General features: G+C 38.0%; 1 protein-coding gene across 3 annotated transcripts; it reads left to right on the forward strand.

Moving 5' to 3' along the window:
- The first annotated feature begins 780 nt into the window (after positions 1-780).
- Positions 781-25721, forward strand: LOC106444897. Of its 3 annotated transcripts, XM_048737604.1 has the most exons (63): positions 781-1025; positions 1364-1445; positions 1591-1694; positions 2207-2302; positions 2403-2450; positions 2592-2642; positions 2861-2964; positions 3107-3224; positions 3752-3853; positions 3970-4167; positions 4375-4532; positions 4730-4888; positions 5245-5337; positions 5499-5853; positions 5944-6057; positions 6488-6583; positions 6857-6924; positions 7138-7258; positions 7332-7553; positions 7639-7866; positions 7947-8056; positions 8240-8336; positions 8645-8740; positions 8838-8978; positions 9134-9202; positions 9643-10116; positions 10204-10524; positions 10762-10893; positions 10993-11106; positions 11223-11407; positions 11695-11803; positions 11886-12029; positions 12367-12642; positions 12747-13418; positions 13615-13821; positions 14114-14217; positions 14527-14822; positions 14966-15050; positions 15353-15604; positions 15686-16054; positions 16161-16479; positions 16650-16808; positions 16887-17050; positions 17147-17327; positions 17409-17678; positions 17763-17969; positions 18183-18237; positions 18469-18599; positions 18694-19632; positions 19717-19793; positions 20153-20591; positions 20685-20771; positions 21174-21329; positions 21409-21593; positions 21912-22451; positions 22718-23038; positions 23132-23258; positions 23602-23823; positions 23967-24323; positions 24475-24633; positions 24756-25073; positions 25206-25407; positions 25508-25721. In XM_048737604.1, the coding sequence occupies exons 1-62, from the start codon at positions 1011-1013 to the stop codon at positions 25338-25340; spliced, it is 12333 nt and encodes a 4110-aa protein (XP_048593561.1). In that variant the 5' UTR covers positions 781-1010; the 3' UTR covers positions 25341-25407; positions 25508-25721. The 3 variants fall into 3 exon arrangements, with proteins under 3 accessions (XP_048593561.1, XP_048593560.1, XP_048593562.1); XM_048737603.1 differs by having other exon boundaries at positions 15353-16054; XM_048737605.1 differs by lacking the exons at positions 781-1025; positions 1364-1445; positions 1591-1694 and having other exon boundaries at positions 3115-3224; positions 15353-16054.
- Positions 25722-27695: the final 1974 nt, after the last annotated feature.

A 27695-nucleotide genomic window follows, 5' to 3' on the forward strand; every position in this document is an offset into this window, starting at 1 on the left:
GTTAGTCATATGATTTAAACCGTAGTCCAATGATAAAGAATAGAAATATTCTTTTTAGATATTTGAGGAATAAAATAATTACTTTCCTTACGAATAAATTCGACTAAGATTGTAGTTTGAATTTTTTTTACTGTTGTGCACTTTTGTTGAAAAAGAAAAAAATTGTCTTCTAATTCAAAATTTTGATTATTCGGGTTTGTGTTTCAAAAAGAAGAAGAAGATTATTCGGGTTTCTAATAAAGAGGCTTGGGAAATAATAAGGATCTAGAGGTAATTTTGCAGTTCTTATTTATTTTTTTTAATGATGATTTATTATGATATAAAAAAGATTACACAGACGATTCGATAACCGATAATACTATCTGTCTTATAAAGACTTACGCCTAATTGCGTCAACTGAGTTATCATATGAAGATTCACGTGTGACCAGATTTACTTGCACAATGTTAAAGATCATTTGTAAGCCTTTTTTCTGTAGTCTTGTATAATTTTTTAATAAACTGCTCTCTTCGAAAAAAAACATAAATTTTCTGTAATCTGCAATAAATTACATAGTGTAGAATTCGAACTTCGGATCTAAATGTAGAAGCCTTTAAACCTTAATCAATAGGCTAAAATGATCATTTGAATTTTAAATTAAATAAATTTTAAATTAAATAAATTTGGAGTTAAAAAGTGTATTGACGGAAACAGTTACAAAAATACAAAATAGAGATAGCCAAGGACCGGCACGTATATTACCTGAAATTCATCCCTGAGTCTCGTTCTCACTTCTCTCTCTCTCTCTCTCTCTCTCTCTCTCTCTCTCTCTCTCTCTCGGTAGATCGCTCGCTCTAGGGTGTCGACACACGCTCGCTTGAATAGGAATGTGAGATCGTGCTTCCCTCTCTTCAATGTTGAATCGGTTCGTTTCTCGGATCTCGATGATCCTCGATTTTCTGAACCAAACGTGAAGATTACCTTTCCCGTTTTCGCTCACCAGCTAATTTCTTCTCCCTTTCGTCGCCGCCATGTTCGAAGCTCATGTAAGCCCTATCTCCTTACCATTTTTGGGGGATTGCGACGAGTTCTTCGATGCTGTGGATCGGAATGTGTTGGAATCATCTACGGAAAATCGAAACGAAATGGACTTATTAGTTGAGAGTGCATTTAAATTAGAATATATGAACAGTTTAGCTTCGTTCCTCTAAGTTAGTGACCTGGAGAGGTAATGGCGTTAAGCAAATTTAGTTTTCCAGATATTTTAATCTCCAGAATTTGCATCGTCATCTTTGCTCTTATGTAGAGTTTTGTTTCATCAGTCTTATGTCCACTTTGATTGATTGAATGGAGGAGTATCTATTAAATGCAAGTTTGTATTCAGGTGTTACATCTGCTTCGGAGGTATTTGGGTGAATATGTGCATGGACTCTCCACAGAGGCTCTGCGGATTAGTGTCTGGAAAGGTTAGCATGTCTTCCTTTTTTCCTTCATAATTTTATATATATGGGAAGTATTGACAATTTTTATGCGCAAAGACTGCTCATGATTTAACTATCTCCATTATGAAGTAGTTTTTACTGGTTAATGGTGAAATTTCTTGCTTTTCAGGGGATGTTGTTCTTAAAGACTTGAAGTTAAAGGCGGAGGCTTTGAACTCACTGAAACTTCCAGTCGCTGTCAAATCCGGTTTTGTCGGAACCATCACTTTGAAGGTTTCTATTTTTTTTTTTTTCACTTGGTGGAATTTTGATGATTTCCAGACCATTGTTACCATTTCTTTCTTGAATGTTTCCTTGCTTGAACTTGGATTGTGGATCCTTACTGGAAAAAGAGAGGATATACCACTTATTGATGACATAGCTATTAATGTTTGCATGTGTGATACACTCTTGGTAAAAGTGTTCTTTGATAGAGGGAAGGCGCATATCATTTAACTGAATATATTCTGGGCTACATTTTCTGCCAAACAAGTATTAACCGCTCTTTGAATAATGCGTGGAGTTTTGAAAAAGTAGAAACGCGAGTAATTCTGTTTGTTGCATAAATCGAATCTTTTCATACGAAGTCAATTGTCATGGAGATTGCAAGTAAGGGTGATACCCTCTCTGGTTGCTGAACTTAGACTTGTATTTAAAGAAGCAGGTGCTATTTTTGTATGCAGTATCCTGTAATTATGGCTAGGTGGTATATCTTGAAAGTTACTCATACTAACCTTTGTTTCCAGGTCCCTTGGAAAAGTTTAGGAAAAGAGCCAGTCATAGTTCTGATCGACCGTGTCTTTGTTCTTGCTTATCCTGCCCCTGATGGCCGGACAGTTAAGGTATATTGTTGGATTTTTTTTTTATTTGTGTGTGCGTCGTCTCGCCTGTAAGCTTTTCACTTTGGTTGGTACCGAATTGCTTACACTAATTACATACTAGGAAGAAGACATGGAAAAGTTTCTAGAAACCAAGCTTCAGCAGATCGAGGTACTAATTTTTTCTGTCTGATGCAGCTTCATGCATACTTCTTCTGAATACAATCGTTACATGAGACCTGATTTTTTCTCTTTTCTACAAGATAAACTTTGATGTTATTCTGGTTTATTGTTATCGTGTTTGTTCAAATAGGAAGCGGAATCAGCAACTCTAGAAGCAAGAGCAAAATCTAAGCTGGGAAGTGTATGCCTCTAAACATGATAACTTATTTTTAGTCTATATCTTTCTTATTTTCTATCCAGGGGGGTATCTATTTATTGACGCTGAAATTATCCTGATCAGATTAGAGGATTCCTTATGATCTTTTATGAAAGGAGTTCTCGCTAACTACTAGATAAAAAAAAAATTCATGTGCTAAGCATGATATAACTTGTAGCTCTTTTGTGGTTGGTTCTTTGCAGTCTCCAGCAGGAAATTCATGGCTAGGTTCGCTTATTGCTACAATTATTGGTAATCTGAAAATATCCATCAGCAATGTGCATGTTAGATACGAGGATTCGACCAGGTTTGTGGCTGTTTCCCTTCTGCTGTTATGGCCATATCTAGCTATTGTGTTCATTATTGATGTCTTTGTTATGATTATTTATTGGAGACGCCTCAGAAGTACTTGTGTAGTTTTTTTCTTATTTCAACAATACTTTTTCTAGTAATCCAGGGCACCCGTTTGCTTCGGGCATCACCTTGGCCAAGCTCGCAGCTGTTACAATGGATGAGGAAGGAAATGAGACATTTGACACAAGCGGTGCTTTGGATAAACTGCGTAAGGTGAGCTTTGGTTTCTTTCCTTTCTATTCTTAATTGGGAGAAGCAGTTGAAAATTGACAAAAGCATAGTGTTTCAAAGTAGTGTGTGATTGAACTATATATATCTTTAGTTTCATAGGGACGTTTTAGTTCTCTTGTGGTTCATTATTGGTATAGTGTATACAGTTCCCATGTCTTGAGAAATCTTCTAGCTTCGAAGATTCCCCAATTTATGGTCTCTTCATCTACGAATTTCAAGGGTCTTTTCCAAGAGGCTTAAAACAAGATAGAAGTTAGAACATTGATTAGAGTTTTAAAAGGGAATGTCATTTGTTTTCACATGGGTGGGTGAATGAGGTAGCAGTTTTGAATTGATTCATAGTTAATTCTTGTCTCTCTTCAGTTAGCTATTTTCTCTAATGTTTGTGTTCGTTTTGAGTCCTAGTTTACAAGGTCTCTTGGTTGGAGACTAAAGTGTGTTGAATGCTAATTATGCTACTTATTGACTTGAAACAAAATAGTTAGGCTAACACATGGTCGCTGTAACAGTCCTTGCAGCTTGAGAGGCTTGCTTTGTATCACGATTCTAATAGCTCTCCCTGGGAAATGGAGAAGCAATGGGACGATATTAGTCCCGTGGAGTGGGTTGAGGTTTGTTCTTATCTACCTTTTTTCTTGGTTATTATTTTTTGTGCTTTCGTCAGATCATTAGTCAATAAATGTTACTTGAGGTTTTATGTATTTAACTACCGACTGTCTTGCCTCAGATGTTTGAAGATGGAATAAAGGAGCAAACCGCGCATAATATAAAGTCGAAATGGGCCTTGAATCGTCGATACTTTTTGTCCCCTATTAATGGATCTCTTAAGTATCACCGGTTAGGAAATCAGGAGAGAAATAATCAGGAGATTCCATTTGAAAGAGCGTCAGTTAACCTAAATGATGTTAACGTCACAATCACAGAGGTACCATTTTTTCGGTACTTGGTGTAGTTGTTCTTTTTTCTTCCAGGGTTAGCTGTAAATGTTTTCCGTGGATTTTGATTTCTTCTCTCTGTTTTCCTACTTTCTGAGATGTTAGAGTTTAATACTGCGCCTGCTTAGCGATTTCTCTTTTCTTAAGGTTTTGGACTTAAGTCACTTGTATTTTGTGTTCGACGTTTCTCTTACCAGGAGCAATATCACGACTGGATAAAGCTAGTCGAAGTTGTTTCAAGATACAAAACATACATGGAAATTTCACATTTAAGGCCCATGGTTCCTGTTTCAGAGGCTCCACGTTTGTGGTGGCGCTTTGCTTCTCAAGCTAGTTTGCAACAAAGGAGACTATGGTACGTGTCTGTTGCATTTTATTCTCTCTCTTTCAGGATTTCACTGACAACTAGGAAAAGAGCCAGCATTTATCTGGATAAGCCATATTGTTTTTAGTCTTGCATAGTATGACCATCTTCTGGTAAAATATGTGTGCACTCGATCTGGGGAAGATGGTGTATTTGATCTGACTTTGCATATATTGAAACCATTTCAGCTATCGATTTTCCTGGGATAGCATTCACCATTTTTGTCGGTTACGTCGGCGCTATATTCAGCTGTATGCCAACTTTCTGCAGCTGTCATCAAATGCCAACAACCCTGAGATGAGAGAAATCGAAAAGGACCTTGATTCCAAAGTGATTCTTTTGTGGAGGTAATAATCATATTCCCACATTTGTAAAGCAAAGCATGTGGTTTCTTAACATTATTAAATTCCACCTCCTGATGTACACCATTGGAATCCCATCTCGCTGACACTTGATATCTGGTTTGATTTGGGAGTTAACATGACCATGGTTAAGTTCTAAATATACTGAAAGTTCACAGATATATTTGAGATAATGCTTGATTACATGTAGTCTTCTCATACCACTTTTTTCATAAGAGTTCCAAGCTCTGCTATTCTTCTCTTATTTTCACTGAGATTCTCAAAGGCTCTGTACTGTCTGTGTTTCTTTACTCCTTCCGACTTATCTCATCATGTTCTGATTTGTTGTATCGGCGTAATAGGTTACTTGCACATGCAAAGGTTGAATCTGTAAAATCAAAAGAAGCTGCCGAGCAGAGAAAGCTGAAAAAGGGTGGTTGGTTCTCATTTAAATGGTTAGTGGAGTATGTCTCTTCCTTCTGAATGTAGTTGTCTTGCATTTTTGCTTTTCAAATTTTGTTTTCTTATCGCAGCTATGAATGCAAAATCACCGGCAGGGTTGTTTTTTTTTATTTTGTTTCTAAATTAACTTTTTGTGGTTGCTATCTCCATGAAGGCGGACAGAATCTGAAGATGACCCGGAGGCTGATACTGTGGCTGAGGGATCAAAATCGATGGAGGAAGGATTGACTAAGGAAGAATGGAAGGCCATAAATAAGTTACTGAGTCATCAGCCTGACGAAGAGATGAATTTATATTCAGGAAAAGACATGCAGAATATGACTCACTTTCTTGTAACTGTATCAATTGGACAAGGTGCAGCTAGGATTGTTGATATAAACCAGACTGAGGTGCTGTGTGGTAGCTTTGAGCAACTCGATGTGACAACAAAGTTCAGATATCGGAGTACTCAGTGTGATGTATCACTGAGGTTCTATGGCTTATCTGCACCAGAGGGTTCGCTTGCACAGGTTTGTTTTCAAATTTATAGCTTATGCCAGGGTCAGCAATCCCTGTTTTAAGATTATATATTCCTGCCTGTAATACTGCTGTCTTTGCAGAGTGTATCCAGTGAGAGAAAGACAAATGCCTTGATGGCTAGTTTTGTGAAGTCACCTATTGGAGAGAACATTGATTGGAGGCTATCAGCGACGATATCCCCTTGTCACGCTACGGTAATCTCTTCATATATGTATGCTCTTGAAACATGTGTATTTACGATCTGGCTAATAGTTGCATAATACGTCTTAAGTATGACAGAGTCTATCTAATATCTAGCTGGGGCATTGAATGAGGTTTGTGGTTTCCTGAAGATTGTATAGTCAATTTTCAGGACCTTAGAGAGAGTTTGTGGAACTTAAAGCTCCTATAGTCTGTGTCCTTCCCTTTGGAAATTATGGAGGGAATCTATGTTATATGTTGTTAATATTTGAAACTATCACTTTTAACTCGAATGGGATATGTTGGAATTCAGTTGTTGTTTATACTGAGGGACAAAATAATTTCGGTCTAGTATCGTGGAGATACGCTTCTCAAACATATAACAGTAGCACAAGTCGTTTATATTCAAACTTGAGCACAATTGCAAGTTTTGCGTATTTGCAGATCTGGACCGAAAGTTATGATCGTGTATTGGAGTTTGTGAAGCGAAGTAACGCAATCAGCCCTACCGTTGCACTGGAAACTGCTGCTGTGCTTCAGGTACTGGTGTAATGTTCAGTAGCAATTTTCTTACATGATTTTTTTTGCTTATATGTCATGGTGACACGTATACCTGGGCATAAAAACCGTAACCCGAATCCGACCCGAAATAAGGGTATTGGATGGGTTACGGATCCTTCAAAAAACATGTAATTCAAATCTTTTTATGTATGCACCCTTTTCAAGTCCTTAGTCATATATTTCTGTATGTTTATTTTGCTGCAGACTTTTGGGCTGTACCATTTATTATTTTTTGATCGTTCTTCATTACAGATGAAACTAGAGGAAGTGACTCGACGGGCTCAAGAGCAACTTCAAATAGTGTTGGAGGAGCAAAGCAGGTTAGAACAGTTTAACCTGGCATTTATACTCTTTACCATTGTCCGTAAGATAAGAATTGGACCATTTGGTAGTGAACAAAGTAAGATGTTGGTTGCATGTAACAAAAGCTTATTTCCTTGTAGTGTGTTGAAAATCTAAATATATTTTATCATTTCGTACAATTAGCAAAATTTTCACCGGGTTTCCTTTATGATTTTCCTTTGGTTTCTCAGATTTGCTCTCGACATTGATCTTGATGCTCCAAAAGTGAGAATTCCTTTGAGGGCTTCAGGATCTTCCAAGTGCAGTAGCCATTTCCTTTTGGACTTTGGTAATTTTACGCTAACCACGGTGGTAAGTTTCCAGACTTTCCCTTCGACTTTAGTAGTATTTCTCTTCTGTTTTCTTATCTCTTGTACAATTGCAGGATACTCGGTCTGAAGAGCAAAGGCAAAACTTATATTCTCGGTTTTGCATTTCCGGAAGAGATATTGCCGCTTTCTTTACGGGCTGTGGATCTGACAACCAAGGTTGCAGTTTACTCATGGAAGATTTCACTAATCAGCCAATGATGCCTCCCATTCTGGAGAAAGGGGACAGCGTTTATTCCCTTATTGATAGGTGTGGAATGGCAGTTATTGTTGATCAGGTATTACGGTGTGCGACATTTTATAAGCATGAATCAATTGTTGAAACGAGGCATTACTGCTTGACACGCATCTTTCTTGTTGAAGATCAAGGTACCTCACCCAAGTCACCCAACCACAAGAATTTCCATCCAAGTGCCAAATATTGGTGTTCATTTCTCGCCAACAAGATATATGAGGATCATGCAACTGTCCGATATCTTGTATGGTGCAATGAAAACCTACAGTCAAACTCCTCTTGATGACATCCCAGATGGAATCCAACCTTGGAGTCCTGCAGATCTTGTTAGTGATGCTAGAATTTTAGTTTGGAAGGTATGTGCTATTATATATACGTACTTTTCAATCTTGATTTATTTGTATCAGCTTTGATTGTGTGTAATCTATTGTTTCAGGGAATTGGCAACTCTGTTGCTACTTGGCAGCCTTGTCACCTTGTTTTGTCTGGTTTATATCTGTATACATATGAATCAGAGAAGTCACTTGATTATCAACGTTATTTATGGTATGCGCTATTCTTCATAATTTTCTTTCATGTACCTTCCCTATTTTTTCTTCTTTTCATGTTTTTTTTTGGAATTAAATCTTCTTTTCTTCTTTTTCTTCTTTTCATGTTACTCTTTTCTGCTACAAAGATTTTTGTATGTTTTGATATAAGACGGTTGGATTATAAAATTTGCATGTGCAGCATGGCTGGCAGACAAGTATTTGAGGTTCCGCCCGAAAATGTTGGTGGTTCTCCTTACTGCCTTGCTGTCGGTCTAAGGGGAACGAATCTTAAAAAGGTAGGCTAAGCTGCTTTATTGTAAATACTAGGAGGAGTCATATGAGAGCCGACAAATGTATAAGTTTTCCATCGAAAATTATACTCTTTTTTCTAGTTGGGTATGCTTGCTGAATCTTGAATGGCTACATACCTGAAATAAGATGATTGAGAGTGTTGGTGATTCTCTGGACTTTACTTTTTATTGAAGTTCCTTTCGAAGTTAAACTGGAAAACTTGCTCACAGATATTCCTTTACAACCACGCTTTGTATGCTGTATTTTCATTTGTGTTTTCCACTGAAGATTATTGATCTTCTGCATTCTTCAGGCCCTGGAATCTTCTAGCACCTGGATCATAGAGTTTCAGGGGGAGGAAAAGGCAGCATGGCTGAGAGGACTTGTCCAAGCAACCTATCAAGCTTCTGTATATCTACACAATCTCTTTGACTTTTTTTTTTCTGGGCTTTTCTATTTGCATTGGTTGTGTCTGGTTGACACTGAAAAGTGTTGTCCTTTTGTAGGCTCCTCTGTCGGGGGATGTACTTGGTCATACAAGTGATGGTGATGGTGACTTCCATGAACCTCAGACTGGGAATTTGAAAGCTGCTGATCTTGTTATTAATGGTGCTTTAGTTGAGACGAAGCTGTATTTGTATGGAAAGGTTGGCTTTAAACAGTTTTCTACATATTTCTATGTGTGTGCTATCTGTATGCCATGTCGTACTAGTTAGGAACTCATAGTTGCTTGAACTGAGAAACCATTTATATTCTGTGAAAGCAATTTTTCCTTGCCTTTTGAAATCGTACTCTCCCGCAGATCAAGGATGAATGTGATGAGAAGGTTGAAGAGGTCCTGCTTCTCGAAGTTCTTGCTGCCGGAGGAAAGGTTTGTGTTTGTTGGACATAGTTCATTGCGTTAAGCTGATAGATAGTGAATTGTATGCATGTGTTTTGGGTTGTCGGTACTAAGGATAGACCGGTAAAGGATGAGACCTGTTGGGGGTGGACAACTTATATTTAGGTTCTGGTTAAAATGATATTATTTCACCAAGTCTGGCTAAGCTAGTGATTATGGGATGGAGACTACCAACAGAGCCGTTCATTAAAAGATAAAATCCATAGCGTATCGTTTGCTATATAATGTTGCATATCTTAGGAGCACATCTTGTCAAGTTGTCCGTCGTTTGGATATTTGTATTTCTTCCATTTATAGGGTTCCCATTCTTGATATGCATGTAATGCTTTTGTCCAGCTGCTTTTATTTATCTTTGTAGGTTCTATACAATAGACTAGTTTGATAGAGGCATAATTGTGTTTGATTTACAGGTCCACATGATAAGTTCAGAGAGTGGCTTAACCGTTAGGACGAAGTTGCATTCTCTAAAAATCAAAGATGAACTTCAGCAGTCAGGAAGTGCTCAGTATTTGGCTTACTCTGTTCTGAAGAACGAATACATACAAGACCCAAGAAGATGTGATGCTTATGACAAGGAGATGTCTGTAGGACATGCAGATGATGAAGATGCTTTCACTGATGCTTTGCCAGAGTTTCTGTCTCCTACAGAACCAGGTACTCCTGATATGGATATGATTCAATGCAGCATGATGATGGACTCTGATGAACATGTGGGGATCGAGGATGCTGAAGGTGGATTTCATGAGAAAGACACATCTCAGGGAAAAGGCCTTTGCGATGAGGTATTTTATGAAGTGCAGGGTGGTGAATTTTCTGATTTCGTATCAGTTGTTTTCTTGACGAGGAGCTCCAGTTCCCCCGATTATAATGGAATCGACACACAGGTATGTAATCTCAGACAATGGGAGTCGCCTTAGTGCGGCAAATATTCCTTCTCAGCTTTGTTAAGTTTAGCTTAAAATCAATTTCAGATGAGCATTCGCATGTCAAAACTGGAGTTCTTTTGCAGTAGACCAACTCTAGTTGCTTTAATTGGTTTTGGATTTGACTTGAGTGCTGCAACATATGTTGAAGATGATAAAGATGCCAACAATCTGGCTTTTGAGAAATCTGGTAGTGAGAAAGAAGCAAAGGATGAAGGTGGACGCATTGAAGGATTACTTGGATATGGCAAGGACCGCGTAGTGTTTTACCTGAACATGAATGTTGATAGTGTGACTGTGTTTCTTAACAAGGAGGATGGTTCTCAGCTTGCGATGTTTGTACAAGAACGATTTGTGCTGGACATTAAGGTAAGAAATATTGGCTTGGGTTTCTTATTTGACGTATTTGATTTTATTTCTAGTTTACTCGTAATCTTGACCCTATAAAAAAACCAAAATTTGTTAATCATATTATTGTAACTAGGATTCTAAAATGTTGAATCTGTAGTTGGTTCTCTAATTAATGTTCTAAAGCAAAGAGAATTAGTTTCATTGAAAGTCTGTTTCAGTTAACTAGTCTCTTGGTTAAACTTGTTTATTTTAAAGGTTCACCCGAGCTCTCTTTCAATAGAAGGGACTCTAGGAAATTTTAAACTCTGTGACAAGTCGTTAGACTCAGGAAACTGCTGGAGTTGGCTCTGTGACATACGTGATCCAGGTGTTGAGTCTCTTATCAAGGTATCAAATACTGGCGGCTTTATTGCAGTTTGGGCGCTATTGTTGATTCTTATTTTTCTTGTGGTTCTGCATCTGCTTAATTCTTATTTTACTCTGCAGTTCAAATTCAATTCATATAGTGCTGGAGATGACGACTATGAAGGATATGATTATAGCTTATCTGGTAGACTATCAGCTGTTCGCATCGTATTCCTCTACAGATTTGTTCAAGAGGTACCATGTTCACCAACCTTTTCTTACATAGTTTATTTTATGCGCAACCGAGTCTTTATAAAAATGGTCTTCTTTGGACATTTTGCTGTGGACCAACCCAATGAATTGTTTTTTAGGTTACAGCGTACTTCATGGGACTTGCTACTCCTCATACTGAAGAAGTCATTAAGCTTGTTGACAAAGTTGGAGGCTTTGAGTGGCTAATCCAGAAATATGAGATAGATGGTGCTACTGCACTGAAACTAGACCTTTCACTAGACACTCCAATAATTGTTGTCCCTAATGATTCTCTAAGTAAAAAGTAAGTATAAATGGTGTGGTAATACGTAGTATGTGCTATGCTATCATAGTTATTAGGTTTATGAACCACTTCAGTTTTACGATAATTTTTTATAGCTCTCTAATTCTAGTCTAGTAGTTGCCATCAAAATCCTTTGCGTAGAATCTAGGCTTCATCCTTTAGGTCTAAAATATTGGAACCTTAAGTTCTGCAACATGTTATTTCCTTTTTTTGCTGATTCTCCAAAGGTTTACTTCAATCTTTCTCTGAATGTTGGTAAAGCCTCAACCCCTTATATTTGTTTGTAGTTACATTCAACTTGACCTTGGTCAGCTGGAGATATCAAATGAAATAAGCTGGCATGGGTGTCCGGAGAAAGATCCAAGTGCTGTACGTGTAGATGCCCTTCATGCGAAGGTACATTGTACGAAATACCTTTATATAATGTGTGGGAGGAATACACTAGCCTGATGGTTGTTTCTATTGTTTTTTTGTAAAGATTCTTGGACTAAATATGTCAGTAGGCATAAATGGATCAATTGGTAAACCAATGATACGTGAAGGCCAGGGACTGGACATTTTTGTCCGCCGCAGCCTACGAGATGTTTTTAAGAAAGTACCAACACTTTCAGTTGAGATCAAGGTACTGGATTTCTTCTTCCCTCTACGTTTGAAGAACTTAAATTTTTGCTTTTGGTTTCAAGAACCTAAACTTTAAACTGAATCAATTTTTTTTTTTGCTTCTTGATATTGTTAGACTAGGGATGGCTTTACTTATAAACGATATTATCTTATAAGGATCGCATTGCTATCTAAGACCAAAAATGGACCAAAATACAGTCACAGATTTATTTTATTCGCTGTCTTACAGCGTTTTTATCCTTTGTTTGTTATAGTTACCATAGATAGCCTTGTTACAATCTCTTTACTGGTATCAGCAGTCATTTTGGACTCAAATTTTCTCGATATCTACTGTGCAGATTGATTTCTTGCATGGTGTGATGTCTGACAAAGAATATGATATTATTGTAAGTTGCACAACCATGAATTTGTTTGAGGAGCCAAAGCTACCTCCAGATTTTCGTGGTAACAGTTCTGGTCCCAAAGATCAAATGCGTCTGCTGGTTGACAAAGTGAACTTGAATAGTCAGACGATAATGTCACGTACAGTTACAATACTGGCTGTGGATATAAACTATGCTCTTCTTGAGTTACGTAATAGTGTTAGTGAAGAGTCACCGTTAGCTCATGTTGAGGTACGTGCTTCTGAGCCTGATCCTTCTATTTCCTTGTACATTTTCCCCTAGGAACTAGGCCAAATATCTAAAATACATATTTGTCATTCATTTTTGTTTAACAGCTTGAAGGATTATGGGTATCCTACAGGATGACGTCACTATCTGAGACAGATTTGTATGTGTCGGTTCCTAAAGTTTCTGTTTTAGACATCCGTCCTAACACAAAGCCTGAAATGCGGCTGATGCTTGGCTCATCGGTCGATGCTTCCAAGCAAGTTTCTTCTGAATCTTTTCCATTTTCCCTTAACAAGGGAAGTTTTAAGCGGGCCAACTCCAGGGCTGTTCTTGATTTTGACGCACCATGTTCAACGATGTTGCTGATGGATTATAGATGGCGAGCGTCCTCTCAGTCATGTGTTTTACGGGTTCAACAACCTCGTATCCTTGCTGTTCCTGACTTCCTCCTTGCGGTTGGTGAATTTTTTGTTCCAGCTTTGCGTGCAATAACAGGAAGAGACGAAACAATGGATCCAACAAATGATCCAATCACTAGACGTAGTGGCATAGTTCTCTATGAGGCTCTCTATAAACAGATAGAAGAGGTGGTGTACTTTTCCCCATGTAGACAGTTGGTAGCAGATTCACTCGGGGTTGATGAGTATACATATGACGGATGTGGAAAGGTAATCTCGTTGAGTGAACAAGGAGAGAAGGATTCAAACTCAGGAAGATTAGAACCTATCATAATCGTCGGGCATGGAAAAAAGTTGCGGTTCGTAAATGTAAAAATTAAGGTTGACACACTTTTCTCTTAATCTAATTACTTCTTTCTTATTTCAAATTAGTCACTTGGCATGCTAAGGGTAAAAATTAAGGCTTATACCGTGAAGCGAAAAAAGAATTTTCTTGTTGTATTTATTGCTTCGCATTATTTTTCCAAGATTCTTGATTTCGCTAGCTGTTTGTTTTCTTTTTTTTCTTCTGTGGCAGAATGGGTCGCTCCTGAGCAAGTGCGTTTACTTGAGTAACGATAGTAGCTGCTTATTTTCCCCGGAAGATGGTGTTGATATCTCAATGTTAGAAAACACGAAATCTAATTCTGAGAGTGTGCTTAGCAATGCGCACAAATCGTCAGATGTTTCAGATGCTTGTCAATCCGATTTGAAGGCTGGCCAGAATTTTACCTTTGAAGCTCAGGTAGGTTTCTTCGAGGTTTTCCCTTTACATGTTTACATAGTTTTGAGCGTCTACTTTATAGCTAATTTTAATAAACTAATAACTATACCTGGTTTCTCTCTTTTACGTATTTTGAGTCATTATTCCTGATTTTGATGTTTCTGTGTCCTTTTTTCTCTAATAACATTTGTTTATGTGGAGGTCTCTTCTTCAACATTTTCTCAATAACCATCTTCCACACACTCTCAATTGCTGGCTTATCTGATTGATGAAATGAACTGTATTTGTCAATTTCATAGCTTGTTTTGTGCAGGTTGTTTCTCCTGAATTCACATTCTTTGATGGCACAAAATCCTCCCTGGATGACTCCTCTGCTGTAGAAAAGCTTTTGCGAGTTAAGTTGGATTTTAATTTCATGTAAGTGCAGCGTTCTCGAAATCTTAGTATCAGTGATTTAAGTTTATCAACATTTTGTCACACATGAAAGTTGTGGACAGTAAGGTCTGAGCGCATTCTACAACCTAAGATATCTGTTGACACAAATATGATTTGCCTGATCACCTATTTCTTTACCTGTTAAAAGTAAAGAATTGTACTAAATTAAACCCCCGTTTGACCTCATCTACATCTTTCTCATGAAGCCAGCGTTTTCTTCCTTGTTGTTAATGGATCTTAAGTTTTTGTTACATCATATTGTTGATGTATTTTTGCTATTACTTTCAACAGGTACGCCTCAAAAGAAAATGACATCTGGGTTCGAGCTTTGCTAAAGAACCTAGTGGTGGAAACTGGTTCTGGTCTTATCATTCTTGATCCAGTCGATATTTCTTTGGGATACACTTCTGTCAAAGAAAAAACAAATATGTCCTTAACGTCAACTGACATATACATCCACCTTTCTTTGAGTGCTCTTTCCCTCCTACTGAATCTGCAGAGCCAAGTGACTGGAGCTTTACAATCTGGAAATGCTATTCCTTTAGCTTCATGCACTAACTTCCACAGGATTTGGGTTTCACCAAAAGGTATGGCATCAGTTATTATGTGCACTGGCCGTATAAAGCTGTCTGAGTTTTTGGTCTAGCCACATGATCTATTTTTTTTATCTTCTTAGCCACTGTATCAGATAATTACACTATTGACTCTTTTGTTTTGGGAATGTATCCAGAAAATGGACCCAGGAACAATCTCACAATTTGGAGGCCGCAAGCTCCTTCGAACTATGTTATATTGGGAGATTGTGTGACGTCGAGGTACCTTTTTCTTTGATATTTTCATCCCTACAACAAAGCTTACGATGGTTGTAGTCATCATTTTTTTCAGACTCATTAATAGCATTGAATGCGTCCTTCAAAATTCATGTCAAACCATATCCGAAACAGAAATAAGCAAGCTCTTGTCGTATTGTAGTTGTTAACTTAACGGGTACCCTCTTTTTATTGTGCCGGTGCTTACAACTGCTTAAAAAGAGCTGAGTCCAGTGTACAGATGTTTTCTTCTTCTAGAAGATATAGCTACGTTATAACATTAATTCCCTTGAGAAAAATCCTTTCAGGGCAATTCCTCCTACACAAGCAGTGATGGCAATAAGTAATACATATGGGCGCGTACGGAAGCCCACTGGGTTTAATTGTATTGGCCTGTTCTCTGTTATTCAAGGTTCAGGAGGGGATAATGGTCAACATTCTATTGATAGCGATGAATGCTCCCTCTGGATGCCTGTAGCTCCTGCAGGATACACTGCTATGGGGTGTGTTGCAAATTTAGGAAGTGAGCCACCACCAGATCACATTGTTTATTGTCTAAGGTCTGACCTTGTATCTTCCAGCAGTTTCTCTGAGTGCATATACACGGTGCCCTCCAATTCATTATTTGAGTCTGGATTCAGCATATGGCGTGCTGATAATGTTCTTGGATCATTTTATGCTCACTCTTCAACTGCGGCTCCTTCCAAACAATATAGTCCTGGCCTCAGTCATTGTCTTCTTTGGAATCCCCTTCAGATGAAGACATCTCCAATCTCTGACTCATCACCTACAGGTGGCTCTCAGAGTGAGCAAACAAGTGATCAGACTGGAAATTCATCAGGATGGGACATTGTCAGGTCAATTTCTAAGCCAACTAGTTATCATGTTTCAACTTCTAATTTTGAGAGAATATGGTGGGACAAGGGTGGTGATCTTCGTAGACCTGTCTCAATATGGAGGCCTATACCACGTCCTGGTTTTGCCATATTGGGTGATAGCATAACTGAAGGGTTAGTAAATGCTAAACTTTTATTTTTTTTTCTCTAGATTAGCTACCCTGAAGGGATTGTTTCTTATACAAAGCTCTTTTTCTTCTAATTCTTCTACGCTCATCAGGTTGGAGCCACCTGCACTTGGAATACTCTTTAAAGCAGATGACTCTGAGATTGCTGCAAAACCTGTGCAGTTTAGTAAAGTCGCACATATTGTGGGGAAGGGTTTGGATGAAGTTTTCTGCTGGTTTCCTGTTGCCCCTCCTGGCTATGTTTCTCTAGGATGCGTTCTTTCTAAATTTGATGAGGCTCCACGTGTGGATTCATTCTGTTGTCCTAGGATTGATCTTGTTAACCAGGCTAACATTTATGAAGCTTCTGTTACAAGATCCTCAAGTTCAAAGTCTTCTCAAAGTTGGAGTATTTGGAAAGTTGACAATCAGGTACGACAACTCACGTAACTTTTGGCGCTGTGTCTCTTTTTCTTTTAAGGCTACCCATTGTCATCGTTGATGTGTAGGACTTTTTGGTTTTATTGAATCAGCTACTATCTTAACTAGCCACACAGTAAAATGTATTTGCCAATCCTGATAGCTGTTGAATACTTGTGTAGGCATGCACTTTTCTTGCACGACCTGATCTAAAAAGGCCTCCAAGTCGACTGGCTTTTGCTGTTGGAGAATCGGTAAAGCCGAAAACACAGGAAAATGTAAATGCGGAAATTAAGCTGAGATGCTTCTCTTTAACGCTACTAGATGGCTTACATGGAATGGTATGATATATGGTCAAATTTAGTACCCAATTTGTTGGAACCGTGTTTACATCTCGATCCTTTTGTGAATGCTTCCAGATGACTCCTCTCTTTGACACAACTGTCACCAATATCAAGCTAGCAACTCATGGTCGTCCAGAGGCCATGAATGCAGTACTCGTTTCCTCAATCGCTGCTTCAACATTTAACCCACAGTTGGAAGCGTGGGAGCCTCTTCTGGAGCCATTTGATGGAATATTCAAGTAAAGATAATAAAGTTTTTATTTATTATGAGATCTAACTGAACTTTGATCATTGTATTTGGATCAATATTTTGATTTTACACTTTCGTGTTGAAGGTTGGAAACATATGACACTGCATTGAGTCAATCATCGAGACCAGGAAAACGGTTGCGCATTGCTGCTACTAACATTTTAAACCTAAATGTTAGTGCTGCAAACCTTGAAACTCTTGGTGATACCGTTGTTTCCTGGAGAAGGCAATTAGAACTTGAAGAAAGAGCGGCCAAAATGAAAGAGGTAACATGTTCTTTATTCTTTCTTTTCGTGAAAATTATATGTTCCCCATAATTTGTTACTTACTAGCTTGCTGTGGTACAGGAATCAGGTGTTTCTCGTGAGAGTGGAGATCTTTCAGCTTTTTCAGCTCTCGACGAAGATGATTATCAGACCATTGTGGTAGAGAATAAACTTGGCCGTGACATATATCTGAAAAAGCTGGAGGAGAACTCAGATGTAATTGTAAAATTGTGTCACGATGAAAACACTTCGGTCTGGGTTCCACCGCCACGGTTCTCCAATAGGTTAAATGTTTCAGACAGTTCTAGAGAAGCACGCAATTACATGACTGTACAGATTCTTGAGGCTAAGGTACATATATTTTAGGTTCGATTAGAAATCTGTTAGGTGGCCTATTTTAGGTTACGATGGTATTTCCCTTTTTTTTTTGTGCAGCGCTTGCATATCGTCGATGATGGCAACAGTCACAATTTCTTTTGCACCCTGCGCCTCGTTGTTGAGAGTCACGGTGCTGAACCACAAAAGCTTTTTCCTCAGAGTGCTAGGACCAAGTGCGTGAAGCCTTCCACTACGGTTATCAATGACTTGATGGAGTGCACTTCCAATTGGAATGAACTATTCATTTTTGAAATCCCAAGGAAGGTAGTAAATAAGGAAACAGTTACTATTATGCTTCGTTTGTTCATTTTCTCTGTACCTTAAACATCCGGTCTCATAAGCGATTTAGCCTAGAACTAGCATCGAATTAGAACAGTACATCGATATACATAATTTTTTTTTGGACTGGAAACACTTGTCATGATTTTGGAGTCCTATCTCATATGAAAGCTTTTCTTTTCTATTTTATTGGTATAGGGATTGGCCAGGTTGGAGGTTGAAGTAACAAACCTTGCTGCTAAAGCTGGAAAAGGTTAATTTCTATTACATCTTAGATTTATTTTCTTTGAGCCTTTTTTTATGCATAAGCATCAATTCAGCCGTCCTTTTGTGTGTTTGATCGTTCTTTTTAGAGTGAATTGGCATTGTTTATTGTTCATTTGACTCGTGGATTGTCTGTACGCGAATAAAATAAATTTTTCAAGAGTTCAATGAGTCGAGATTGCTCCTATGTTACATGAGAGTAAGCTATTAACTTGTACAGGGGAGGTCGTCGGGTCGCTTTCATTTCCTATTGGACATGGGGAAAATACATTTAGAAAGGTAGCTTCAGTAAGGTCGTTATATCAATCTAGTGATGCTGAGAATATAAGTTCCTATACGCTTCAGAGAAAGGTTAGTTGCTTTCATTTATACCAGGGCATGTTGATAGATTTCTCAAGCTACTATAACATACATTGTCATTTCTCTTTTGATATATGAAATGTAGAATGCCGAAGATATACATGAAAATGGATGCTTGCTTGTTTCAACATCTTATTTCGAGAAGACTACAATCCCCAACACACTAAGAAATATGGAAAGTAAGGATTTTGCGGACGGAGACACTGGTTTCTGGATTGGAGTTCGGCCTGATGACTCATGGCATAGCATTCGTTCGCTGCTTCCGCTTTCTGTCGCTCCAAAATCATTACAAAACGATTTTATTGCAATGGAAGTTTCTATGAGAAACGGAAGAAAGCATGCAACATTCAGATGTTTAGCGACAGTTGTGAATGATTCAGATGTCAATTTAGAGATATCCGTATCTTCTGATCAGAATGTCTCTTCAGGGCCAAGCAATCATAATGCTTTGATTGCCTCTAGATCGTCCTATATTTTACCATGGGGATGTTTATCAAAGGATAATGAACAGTGCCTGCATGTCCGGCCAAGGGTTGACCCCCCTCATCATTCTTATGCATGGGGTAGTTGCATCGCCGTGAGCTCTGGTTGTGGAAAAGATCAACCATTTGTTGATCAAGGTTTGCTTACTCGGCAGCAAACTTTTAAGCAAAGCAGCAGACCAGCTTCTTTTGTATTGAAATTAAATCAGCTTGAGAAGAAGGATATGCTTTTTTGCTGCCAGCCCGCTACTGGGAGTAAGCCATTCTGGCTCAGCATTGGAGCAGATGCCTCAGTTCTTCATACAGACCTCAATACACCTGTTTATGATTGGAAAATTTCTATTAATTCTCCTCTGAAGCTAGAAAATAGACTCCCTTGCCCAGTCAAATTCACGGTGTGGGAAAAGACAAAAGTAGGCACATATCTTGAGAGACAACATGGTGTAGTATCTTCAAGGAAGCTTGCTCACGTATATTCAACAGATATTCAGAGACCTGTGTATCTTACATTAGCCGTCCATGGTGGTTGGGCTTTGGAAAAGGTTGGCCTTGATATTCTATAGAAGTATCTAACCACACTGGTAAAAGTTCTTAAAACATTACTGAATTCAAATTTTCCTTTGCAGGATCCCATTCCTGTTTTAGATCTATATTCAAGTGACAGTGTGACATCTTTTTGGTTCATCCATCAACAGAGCAAAAGGTTTGTCGCTCTTTTCAGTTCTCGTTCTGCCTGGAATTGTTAGTCTTGCTAGCTCCGCTTTTATTACCCCAGATATTTGAATATATGCATTTGTTTAAAAAATGTTGGTGAATAGCATTCTTGTGGCACTTGGCCATGGAATGTTATATACAAAGTTATTTGGTTCCAGTAAATAATATTTCAATAAATATCTTTTTCAAGTAAGCACTTAAGCAGTATCCCTAGGAGGAGCTGGTCCGTATCTTAATTTTTTTATAAATGAAAACTTATGTTGTAGAGAATTATCACATAACCCCCCCATACTATATTCCATGAAATTATTTTGCCTCATCATACTCTTTTTTTTTATGGAATTTCAGGAGACTACGTGTAAGTATAGAACGTGATGTTGGAGAAACAGGGGCTGCACCAAAGACTATAAGGTTCTTTGTGCCATACTGGATTACAAATGATTCATATATTCCGCTAGGCTATAGAGTGGTGGAGATTGAACCTTCAGAAAATGTGGAAGCTGGCTCTCCCTGCCTGTCTAGGGCTCCCAGATCTTTTAGGAAAAATCCTGGATTTTCGATGGAGAGGAGACAACAGAGGAAAAATGTCCGAGTGCTCGAGGTTATTGAGGATACTAGTCCTATGCCTAGCATGCTTTCTCCACAAGAATCAGCTGGTCGGAGTGGCGTTGTGCTGTTTCCTTCTCAGAAGGATTCTTATGTTTCCCCACGAATTGGTATTGCTGTAGCAGCTCGGGATTCTGAGATCTACAGTCCTGGAATTTCTCTTCTTGAGCTTGAGAAGAAGGTGACTAGCTAAAGCCTATGGCTTGGATTTACTGCTGTGCTTTATTTTACAAACCATTTCTGTCCTCCTGTATTAACCACAAATCTATTCCAGGAACGTATAGATGTTAAGGCTTTCTGCTCAGACGCCTCGTACTACAAGCTCTCAGCAGTGTTAAATATGACGTCGGACAGAACAAAGGTCAGATATCACTTTCATGATATATTTTGTTTTCCTTTGCTTTGGCATTACTTATCTTAAATCAAATTTGTGCTCATGTATAGTGTTTTTGTTGGTGTTGGTTTACCACATTTGTTATTTGGCCGTGGAAACTCCTATGGATTAGCTTGCAATGCATTACTTAGTTCAGCCTTCGCTTTCTCTCTCGTGTTTTCTGTGAAACGTATACATGCTACTGCTATATAATATGCTTCTCTTCGTGTTTTACTAAATCAAGATGATCTAGAGGCGGGTAAGTTCTTTATAGTAACATGAACACTAGCTTTTCTGGATAGGCACATATTTGGGGGTATAATATTGAGTCCCACATGGTATTATCTTACTCCCATTAAAACATTAGATGACTAAGTCTTTTGTTTTCAGGTTATTCATCTCCAGCCAAACACTTTATTCATCAACAGGGTGGGTGTCAGCATCTGTCTTCAGCAGTGCGATTGTCAGACAGAAGAATGGATCAATCCTTCTGATCCTCCAAAGCTCTTTAGATGGCAGTCTTCCACCAGGACTGAGTTGCTAAAAGTATGTGAAATGCCTTCAGATTTCCATATCTTATTTTTTATCGATGATTAATAGGCTTACGCCAATGGGATATTTTCAGTTACGAGTGCAGGGATATGGATGGAGCACATCATTCAGTGTCTGTAGCGAAGGTGCAGTGCGTGTCCCTATTGGAAGAGAAGATGGGACTGATCAATTGCTGCTAAGAGTACAAGTCAGAAGCGGGACAAAGAACTCACGTTACGAAGTTATTTTCAGGCCGAACTCTGTGTCCGGTCCTTACAGGTATATCAAAGATGCCTCTACTTTTCTTCCAGATGATTTATTATTGTACTGTTTGCTTGGATCTATATGGTACATTTTTTACCAATTGCCATGCTTTGCATATCTGATTAAAAGGTGCTGCCAAATCTGTTCTTCTAAAGCCAATATAAGTTTGGTGGATAAAGTAATCTGTGGAGCCTGCATGATTTTATTTTGATAAAATGATGCATCCTGTTTGCTGAATCCAAGTGTGTGCGTTTATTCTTCTATATTTATGCGTTTTCTGACAATCTGACTTTATCTTTTTGTATTCGTGATAATGTCAATCCACTCTCCTAGGATCGAGAACCGTTCCATGTTTCTTCCTATTCGCTATCGCCAAGTGGATGGTGTCAGCGAGTCCTGGCAGTTTCTTCCTCCTAACGCGGCTGCTTCGTTTTATTGGGAAAATCTTGGTAGACGTCATCTATTTGAACTCCTTGTTGATGGAAACGATCCTTCTAAATCAGAAAAATACGATATTGATCAAATTGGTGATCATCCACCACGAAGTGAGACTGGACCTACCAGACCCATACGAGTTACTATTGTAAAGGAAGACAAAAGGAACGTTGTGAGAATTAGTGACTGGATGCCTGCAATTGAGCCTACTTCCAGCATAAACAGAAGACTTCCATCATCATCTTTGTCGGAGTTATCTGTAAATGAGTCTCAGCAATCTCATCTTCTGGCCTCGGAAGAGTCCGAGTTTCATGTGGTTGTTGAGCTCGCTGAGCTTGGAATCTCCGTAATCGATCATGCTCCAGAGGAAATACTGTACATGTCAGTGCAAAACCTCCTTGTGGCATATTCAACTGGCTTGGGCTCTGGGCTTAGCAGGTGAGTTTATCGGGTTCTTAAGTTAGCTTTAATTCACATATCTAAGGGTTATCATTTCTCACAACTCACAAGTGAAGTTATTCTAAATGGCCATTTTGAATTCATATTTGGTATGTGGTCTTTTCCCTTTGCAATTGGTGGTCATGTGTAAAAGTTCCATATATTCATTTGCTATGATCATGAATTGGCATTCACTCTTATCAGATTCTGTTAGTTATATACCCAAAGTACACTGGGACTAATGCTGAATGCTAATTGTCCTATAGGTTCAAACTAAGGATGCAAGGAATACAAGTGGACAACCAATTGCCATTGGCTCCAATGCCGGTTCTGTTCAGACCACAGAGAACTGGAGATAAAGCTGATAACATTCTGAAGTTTTCGGTTACTTTGCAGTCAAATGCTGGTCTCGATCTCCGTGTCTTCCCGTATATAGGTTTCCAGGGACGTGAAAATACGGCCTTTCTAATTAACATTCACGAACCTATAATCTGGCGCATTCATGAGATGATTCAGCAAGCCAACTTGAGTAGACTTTCAGATTCTGGGTCGACAGCTGTATCAGTTGATCCATTCATTCAAATCGGGTATGCACACAGTTAGTTCCTGATATCAATATTTACTGGATCAGTCTATTCACAACAATTTCTTATATGGTTACGTGCCTCCAAAAAATACAGGGTTCTTAACATCTCAGAAGTTAGATTTAAAGTGTCCATGGCCATGTCCCCAAGTCAAAGGCCGAGGGGAGTTCTTGGATTTTGGTCATCCCTGATGACTGCTCTTGGGAATACCGAAAACATGCCAGTAAGTTTTCGATAGTAACTCATTTCTTATAACGCAGGGTAACTAAACAATAATGACCTCTGTGTTTCACGCGATTAGCCTATTAAATTTTAAAATATTGGGCCTACTAGTATGTAAATTGACTCAGAGATTATGTAGTATTTACGCGACTCTGGATGTCCTGACTTTTGTGTCCATAATTTAATTTTGACCATTAGTTTTTATTCGAAGGATTACTATTGTGATTATACTCAACGAGTTTCAAAGCGTTTAGAATTTTATTTGTCAATGTCCCAATCACTAACTTTCGATCCAGTCCAGCTAAGCTGAACATTCTTTTTCTTTTTTGCTGATCTTCTAACAGGTACGCATAAGTGAAAGATTTAGTGAGAACATATCCATGCGACAAAGTACTATGATCAATAATGCTATTAGGAACGTAAAGAAAGACCTACTTGGCCAGCCTCTTCAGTTGCTCTCAGGTGTTGACATTCTTGGCAATGCAAGCAGCGCGCTTGGACATATGAGTCAAGGCATAGCTGCATTATCAATGGACAAAAAATTCATCCAAAGTCGACAGAGACAGGTTCGTTCCTGGCTTTGATTTTGCTCCTACATGTTGCTGTTTCAGTTGCTTCTGATACCCAACGAAAGTATGGGCTTGCCAGTTTTTCTTTCATGTGCCTCCTTTTGTTATTACATGCTAATGTTTGTTCTATCATTTGGCAGGAGAGCAAAGGTGTTGAGGACTTTGGCGACATTATCAGAGAAGGAGGTGGAGCTCTAGCGAAGGGCCTGTTTAGAGGAGTCACAGGCATATTGACAAAGCCCCTCGAAGGTGCAAAGTCTTCTGGTGTCGAAGGCTTTGTATCAGGTTTTGGGAAAGGAATTATTGGTGCTGCTGCCCAACCTGTGAGTGGAGTTCTGGATCTTTTGTCGAAAACCACTGAAGGTGCAAATGCCATGAGGATGAAGATAGCAGCAGCCATCACTTCAGATGAACAACTTCTTCGCCGGAGACTTCCAAGAGCCGTTGGTGCTGATAGCCTGCTTCGTCCATACAACGAATACAGAGCACAGGGGCAGGTACAAATTATACTCAGGAATCGAATTATACATGCATTCCACTAGTCATTCCTTTCTTGGTTAGCTGATGAACCGATTATTAGTTTGATTCACCTAGAACATGATGGTACTTTATGCAAAGTTCAAACCCCTAATTTCTTGCATTTTACAGGTCATATTGCAGTTGGCAGAATCTGGATCATTCCTTGGCCAGGTCGATCTGTTCAAAGTACGTGGAAAGTTTGCATTAACAGATGCTTACGAAAGTCACTTCATCCTACCGAAAGGAAAAGTTCTAATGATCACACATCGAAGAGTGATATTACTACAAGTGAGTCTCGCAATACCATATCGCTCTCTGTATATGCATAAGGTTTACTTCGTCTGGTGTTCGTCCTCTGTATGTATCCAAGAAAATCTTCTTGAACATTTACAAACGTTTGATTTTTATAGCAACCCTCAAACATAATGGGTCAAAGAAAGTTTATCCCGGCCAAAGATGCGTGCTCTATACAGTGGGACGTTCTATGGACTGATCTGGTAACCATGGAACTGACTGACGGGAAAAGAGACCAACCTAACTCTCCACCTTCGCGTCTTATTCTCTATCTGAGATCAAAGTCACATGATTCAAAGGATCTGAGATCAAAGCTACATGATTCGAAGGAACAGTTCCGTATTGTCAAATGCAGTCCAAACACCAAGCAGGCCTTTGAGGTTTACTCAGCCATCGATCAAACCATTAACTTGTACGGGCAAATTGCTTCAAAGGTTAGAAGAAGAGCCTCATTATCACCCCTTGTTTAACCAATGACCTAAACATGTTACAAGTGATATTACCACAATAGATATTATTATGCCAAACAAGGATCCGTAGTTGAGACTATGTCTTGGTTATTGTAGGGATTGGTGAAAACCAAAGTGACAAGGCCGTACTCCCCGATGTCTGAGAGTTCTTGGGCTGAAGGAGGTTCTCAACAAATGCCAGCTTCAGTTGCACCAACTTCAACCTTTGGCACAAGTCCAACGACCAGCTAGAGTTAAGGTTTTAAGATGTTTGAATCTCCGAGCTCTGTCTCCTTCCAGTGTTCCCATTTTCTTCCTGGTAAAGACTCTTTCTCGCTTCTCCTCTAAATCATTTTTCCATTTGCGTTTGCACTCTGTAAATTCGTCTGATCTCTAATAGACATGCATTTTGTTCTCAGGTGGGCGAGAAGAAACACAGCTTTGGTCTAAAAAATACATTTCGTTTTGTTCTAATACTCATGGTGTAGGATTTTTGCAACAGTACCTTAGAAATATAAATATGTTCGTGTATATAAATGTCTGCAGTACAGACTTCTCAAACATCAGACTCGTGTTGATCAACACATGTATACGACGCCACGTGTTGCCTTATATAAATTTATTAATTCTTTATATATTTTTCATACAAATCAGTTTGAAATTTTCTTTTCTTTTTCGAAATTTGCCAATTTATTAATTCACTGAGCAGTAAAAACGTCCCAACTTTGTGAAAAGCTTGGTTTAAAGTACTACTGCTCGCTTTTGTCGGGCTTGACAGTGCCGGATTTATTTCTGGATTCACCTCTTATAGGTTCACCTTTTAGATATTAACTAATAAAAAACTACCACGTGTCATATTTTATTTATGAAAAATAAATTAAAAATAATATTAATTGCAAAAATAAAAAATTAGACATTACAAAATTTTCATCCCTAAATTTAATACAAATAATACTTTAAATTCTAAGATTAACACTTAATCCTAAATTTTAAACACTAACCCTAAATTCTAGAGATAATTCTAAATTCTAGAGTTAACCATTAACCCTAAGATTTAAAGTTTAGGGTTTAGGGTTAATCCTAAAATTTAGAGTTTAGTGTTAATCATATGATTTAGTTTAGTGCATCATGGAAAATACATCACTGAAGATCAATATTTTGCTACATTAGGCAATTTTGAAATACTCGAACTTAGTTGAAATGGGAGTGGAAAAGAAAATGAGATAGGAAACTAGAGTAGTTGAGAGCATAGGCAGAGATTACAACCACTATTAAACAAAAAAAATGTTTAATAGACATTACGAGATAAAAAAAAAGATTTCTGATATATTAAATTGATCATTCTCTTTTGTTTTTCTTTATATTTATTTTGTAGATGCAACCCATGTACTTTTCCGTGTATCAAATTGTATAATTTTAGTTTGTAGTAAAATTTAAGCCAAATAGCTCTCTCTCTCTCTCTCTCTCTCTCTCTCTCTCTCTCTCTCTCTCTCTCTCTCTCTCTCTCTCTCTCTCTCTCTCTCTCTCTCTCTCTCTCTCTCTCTCCCGCTGGTTAGAACACTAAACAACTTTTTATTAAGCCAAAGATATTAATTATTTAGGAGAGTTAACATGATAACCAATTTCTATATTAAGCTTGTGAGTAAAATTGAGTTGAAAATAACAATTTAAACGGGCTAACTATATTGGCTTGTTTAGGTGGTGACTTCTTTAACAGAGAAAAACATCATTTAGAAACAATTTAGTCATTAAAACACATATAACAAAATCAAATATTGTTTCTATATAATTATGCTTCTTCTGATTTATATAGTAAATGCACAAGTCAACAACTTTTTATTAAGCCAAAGATATTAATTATTTAGGAGAGTTAACATGATAACCAATTTCTATATTAAGCTTGTGAGTAGAATTGAGTTGAAAATAACAATTTAAACGGGCTAACTATATTGGCTTGTTTAGGTGGTGACTTCTTTAACAGAGAAAAACATCATTTAGAAACAATTTAGTCATTAAAACACATATAACAAAATCAAATATTGTTTCTATATAATTATGCTTCTTCTGATTTAGATAGTAAATGCACAAGTCAATATAGAGATAGACATGTTCCAAGACAAGTCTTGAGTGTTTGCAAATGAATTATTACAATGCATATGTTTCACGAAGAAAGTAGTTTGGAGTTTTCATACATTTTAATAATAAAAATAATGTTTGCATCGTAGAATTTGCTAAAATGTTTAAATACCTTGAAAAATAAAAACGACATAGCTATTACTTCTATTAATGTAAAACTCTATTTTATGGTAGGTTAAGAACACAGACAACCACCATAAAGAAAAAAACATGTTTAATAGACATTATGAGATAAGGAAAAAAGATTTCTCCAAATATATGAGTCTTTATTGAGTTTGTGTTTTGATTGATGAGCAGATAGTATAATCCTTTGACTATTTATATTGAATGGAAAGAAGGTTAAGCAACATCATTTGATTTTTTTACTAAATTTAATTACCTGTTTTCAAAAGTAAAATAAAGCTGAAACCAATGAGACAAACCACATTAAAAACAAATAATTAGTGGGCTTTTTAAGTCATGACAAAACTA

Source organism: Brassica napus, chromosome A8 (genome assembly GCF_020379485.1).
Source record: "Brassica napus cultivar Da-Ae chromosome A8, Da-Ae, whole genome shotgun sequence".
NCBI lineage: Eukaryota > Viridiplantae > Streptophyta > Magnoliopsida > Brassicales > Brassicaceae > Brassica > Brassica napus.